Genomic DNA, 5,201 nt, shown 5'->3' with positions numbered 1-5,201 from the left:
GCATGTATTAGCCCGGCAGAGTTGTTCATGAAGTGACTGTGAAATGGGATGAGATTAGGGAGCAGGGGATAACCCCAGCACAGGGCAGGAGCGGGCGGCGCTGGGGGAGATCGCGTGTAATCGTATGTGATGGAGGCCGATCATTGTGGACGAGTAATCGGATACTCGGGGACTAGCACTTTATGGGATGGGGGTAGGGTTGGAGTTCCCTGATCCTATATAGACATGCTCCTGATTATCCAGAGGGGTGCGTTGTCACCCCCCTCTCTAGGCTCTGGGCTGCCTTCTGATTGGTAAAGTAGGATTTTTGGGGAAGGCTTTTTGCGACCTGGGGAGGGGGGAGAGGGGCGGTTTCAAGGCGGCCCCTGAGTTTTGGCTGAGAGGGAAGGATCCGGTCCCGGGACAGAGGGCGCCTTGAAACGGATAGTTCAGAAGTGACTGTGGATGCGGAGCACAAAGGGAAAGTGATCCGAATCAGAACCGGAGCTAGAGGAGTAGGCGACACTCATCGGTCCGGAGACGATCGGATCGTGACGAGCAGGGGAGTAGCCTCCGATCTGTGGCTTGAAGGACTGAGGACGTAGCTAAGTGTAAAGCGATCCGCAGCAGAGGTGACACCAGAGAAACGCAACTTTGATCGCAGTAGATCTGATCGTCCCGACAAGAACTTGGAGCGGACACGTGGGACTTGTGCTGCAGCTCTGGATCCGGCTCCGTCACTCAACAGGTCACCAGTTGTGTGTCTTCTCCCCCATCCCTAACCATGCAGGGTGTGCCCAAAGCCACCCCACTCCAAGCCTTCTACCCACTGCTCGCCCTGTGTATATTGGCCAATGCACAGCTTCATGGAGAGAAGGGCATCTCAGTGCCAGAGCATGGCTTCTGCCAGCCCATCTCCATCCCCCTGTGCACAGACATTGCTTATAATCAGACCATAATGCCCAACCTTTTGGGTCACACCAACCAAGAAGATGCAGGTCTGGAGGTTCACCAGTTCTACCCACTAGTAAAAGTGCAGTGTTCTTCAGAGCTGCGCTTCTTCCTGTGCTCCATGTATGCCCCGGTGTGCACCGTGCTGGAGCAGGCCATCCCTCCCTGCCGCTCTATATGTGAACGTGCCCGGCAAGGCTGTGAAGCCCTCATGAATAAGTTTGGCTTCCAGTGGCCGGAGAGACTGAGGTGTGAAAACTTTCCTCGCCATGGTGCAGAGCAGATCTGTGTTGGACAGAACCACTCAGAAGATGGAGGTCCAGCATTGTTGACCACTAGCCCACCACTGCATGGGACTATTGGACCAGCTCTCTATGCCACCTCTGACCATCCTTTCCATTGCCCTCGAGTCCTGAAGGTACCTACCTATCTCAACTACAGATTTCTAGGAGAGAAGGACTGTGCTGCTCCATGCGAACCTTCTAAGAGCGATGGATTCATGTTCTTCAGCCAAGAAGAGATCCGCTTTGCCAGAGTATGGATTCTTATTTGGTCAGTACTTTGCTGTGCATCAACATTCTTCACAGTGACCACTTACCTGGTAGATATGCAAAGGTTTCGCTACCCTGAAAGGCCCATTATATTCCTGTCTGGATGCTATACCATGGTGTCTGTGGCTTACATTGCCGGCTTTGTGCTTGGTGATAAAGTTGTATGCAATGATGGCTTTTCAGAGGATGGTTATAAAACTGTCGTACAAGGTACCAAGAAGGAAGGCTGCACAATTCTTTTCATGATGCTTTACTTTTTCAGCATGGCGAGCTCCATCTGGTGGGTTATTCTTTCTTTGACATGGTTCTTGGCGGCTGGCATGAAATGGGGACATGAAGCAATAGAAGCCAATTCCCAGTACTTCCATCTGGCAGCATGGGCAGTGCCAGCTGTGAAGACCATAACCATCCTGGCCATGGGGCAGATTGATGGAGACCTTCTTAGTGGAGTTTGCTTTGTAGGACTCAATAGCATTGACCCACTGAGGGGATTTGTACTGGCTCCTCTCTTTGTCTACCTCTTCATTGGAACCTCATTTCTCCTTGCTGGTTTTGTATCTCTCTTCAGAATCAGGACAATCATGAAACATGATGGCACCAAAACTGAGAAGTTGGAACGTCTGATGGTGCGAATTGGGGTCTTCAGTGTTCTTTACACCGTACCAGCCACTATTGTCATTGCATGCTACTTCTATGAGCAGGCCTTTAGGGAGCACTGGGAACGCAGTTGGGTGAGCCAAAACTGCAAAAGCCTAGCCATCCCTTGCCCACTGCAATACACCCCACGTATGACTCCAGACTTTACAGTCTACATGATAAAGTATCTCATGACCCTTATTGTTGGTATCACCTCTGGGTTCTGGATCTGGTCAGGCAAAACTCTCCATTCATGGAGAAAGTTTTACACTAGACTTACCAACAGCAAACATGGAGAGACAACTGTGTGAGGACCCGAGGTGTGCGCAATGGGACCTGGAACCAATTTAGACTATTAATCCTCCAATTCTTTTTGATACTCCAATCTATGTACGTAGATCTCCATACGATACCTTTAGGCACATCTTTCTGGAGTTGTAATTAAGACTGTAAATAGATTTTTTTTTTGTAAATTATATATTTCTATTTAAAAAAAATAGGGTTAAAATCGGAGAAGTTCAGACGAGATTCCTTGGAATAAAAAAAGACCCTTCTTATTCATTTCTCAAAATCTTTTCATTGACTTTACTGTGCCTTGTGAGAAATGAGATATTTAGACTGCAGACTGTTTGTTTTTGGCTCTTCCTGGATATTATATACAGTATTGTTATTATTTGTTTTTTGTATGTTTCCCTGCTAAAACATGGAATTTGTACTAGTTTTCATATAAGCCAACCAAAGAATTTTCGAGATCATCTTAGTACATATGTGTGTGTCTGTTGGTACATCACCACCGTTACACAGATCACTGTGCTGCTGCTGTAGTTTGTCGGTATGACATAACTGGATTATTGAAGGGGGTTTATTTTCTAATACTGTAATTCATTGCTCTTTTGACAGAATTACAATCTTTGTTCCTTATTATTTTAGTTTTTTTTTGCGTTTGTATAGTATGATTTGTAAGAGGATGAACAGTCCAGCACACCTCTAGATGATACCAGTTGGTGAAGACAATTTGTGGATATACAGGTGTTATCACGGTACAGATCCGACAGCTGTCAGTTTCTTTTTTTTTTTTTAATGTGTGTGTCAAACATGAAGAGGGACTTGTCACTTGTAAAACTTGCTCACTATCGTGGGCTTCCATATGAACCAGCGTTTCCTCCATTTGTGAATATATATTGATTTGTTATTAAATATGTTGATTTTTATTAATTTTCAAATTAAAAAGGACAAAAAAATATTTTTGTTAAGAACCACAAAAAAGTGTTTTGGTGCTTTCATGTTTTATTCTGTATACGGCTGTTGGCGACTATATTAAAATTATGAATAGTCGACACTTTCAAAGCAACCTGTAGATTTCGTCAGATCTGGGACCTGGAGTCATAATACAGGTCTGGGTTGTTTCTGATGGATCTTGCATTAAATGTTCTGAATTCAGTGTTGTACTGAAAACTACCTAAAAATTGAGACTTTAATGATCACATACAGACAACCTTTCACCATCTAAATTTTGGCGCTGTTGGATTTGTGTTCTCTGGCCTGTACTATTCCCTAGCAATTGGTGCTGTTCCTCTTCAGTGCTCAATATGCTAATTAGGCTGACGTTTTTTTTATTGGGTGGAAGAAGATAGACCGACACCCCCACCTGAAAAAACAATACATAAAGGGTAAGGAAAATAACAGTGGACCTGCACCTAAAGGTGGATGCAAAGAGTTAAAGGTATTGTCCATTTTTAGCAAAAAGAAAGAAAGTTAAACTATATTCCAAAATATTTTCTGTATCAATCTCCTACCGTTTTCTAGACCTCTGCTTGCAGTCCTGCTATAAAAAGTTTCTATGTTTACTTCCAGTGGATATAAATCTGTCCATCGTCATGTGATGGAGATGCTTGTGCGCGGCTCATTATTATTATTCAGAGGGATCCAATCCGTGTCCTGCTTGTCCATCACATAACCAAGAACAGATTTCTATCCAGTGTAAATTAACATGGAAGCTTTTTATTGAAGGAGATCAAGCAGAGATCTAGAAAACTGTGAGTAACTGATAAAGAAAGTATATAGGAAAATTGTTTAATATTAACTTACATAAACTATATCAATTATTGCTAAAAGTGGACAACCCCTTTAAAGCAGATGGAGGTTTAGAAAGGTCATTTTTTAATATCCAATTTTGTTCTATTTCCATATTGTGATTACACATTGTGTAAGGTGTTTAATATTTGTTATCAATTTCAGGACACACTGTAACACTTTCCAGTGCCATAACTTATGACATAACATTGGTATAGAAAACAATGCAAAGGTTCTAGTGATTTGGTTGTCAGGTGCTATGTGAGGTGTTCTGACAACAATGTTTCATCTTTAGGATGCTGCCACACGTCACGTTCTTGGACCGGTTTTAAACGGAGTGAAAATGCATGCGTTTTTGTATGTTTACCATGCATTTGGCTGGTTTGAATCTGTTTCACCGCTGCTTACACTTCCAGAAATAGAGATAAACAGATTCGAACCAGCCAAATGCATGGTAAACATACAAAACCCCATGCGTTTTCACTCCGTTTAAAACCGGTCCAAGAATGCGCCGTGTGACAGCACCCTCAGGCTAATGCTGTGGTGTATTACCATCATATAAGATCAATACATCCTTGTGTCAAACGTTTGAAATATTTTCCTTGTCCCTACAGCACAAGGGCTTTCCACATGTCTAGAAGTACAGTCCATTTTTTAAGTTTTTTGTAGGTGTGTCTGTAATTTTCGACACTGAAAAAGGCCACATGACTTAATGCATACAGTTTCTTAGAGTTTCTCACAGCAGTACATGAGGAATCAAATAACACCCAGATGCCATCCGTACCAGGGGAGATTGAGCAGAAGTTTCTGAGGTTAAACTGTTCTAGTTGCCCATGGAAACCAATCAGAGTTGAGCTTTCATTTTCCTACAGCTGCTTAAAATTAGGGTCTGAGATCTTATTGGTTTCCATGGGCAACTAGAACAGTTTTACCTCCAGAAATTTCTGATAAATCTCCTCCCTGACTGCGTTTATGATTTATTTAAATCCATAGAGGATATGCGTCTTTATT

General features: G+C 43.1%; 1 protein-coding gene across 1 annotated transcript; it reads left to right on the top strand.

Moving 5' to 3' along the window:
- Nucleotides 1-350: 350 nt before the first annotated feature.
- On the top strand, nt 351-3,395 carry FZD2 (frizzled class receptor 2). The gene has a single exon (XM_072111236.1). It carries the CDS (start codon nt 764-766, stop codon nt 2,426-2,428), a length of 1,665 nt encoding a protein of 554 aa, XP_071967337.1. The 5' UTR covers nt 351-763; the 3' UTR covers nt 2,429-3,395.
- The last annotated feature ends 1,806 nt before the right edge of the window (nt 3,396-5,201 follow it).

Source organism: Engystomops pustulosus, chromosome 6 (assembly GCF_040894005.1).
Source record: "Engystomops pustulosus chromosome 6, aEngPut4.maternal, whole genome shotgun sequence".
Classification (NCBI taxonomy): Eukaryota; Metazoa; Chordata; class Amphibia; order Anura; family Leptodactylidae; genus Engystomops; species Engystomops pustulosus.
The sequence above is the reverse complement of the archived record's forward strand: the minus strand, read 5'-3'. Positions and strand labels throughout refer to the sequence as shown.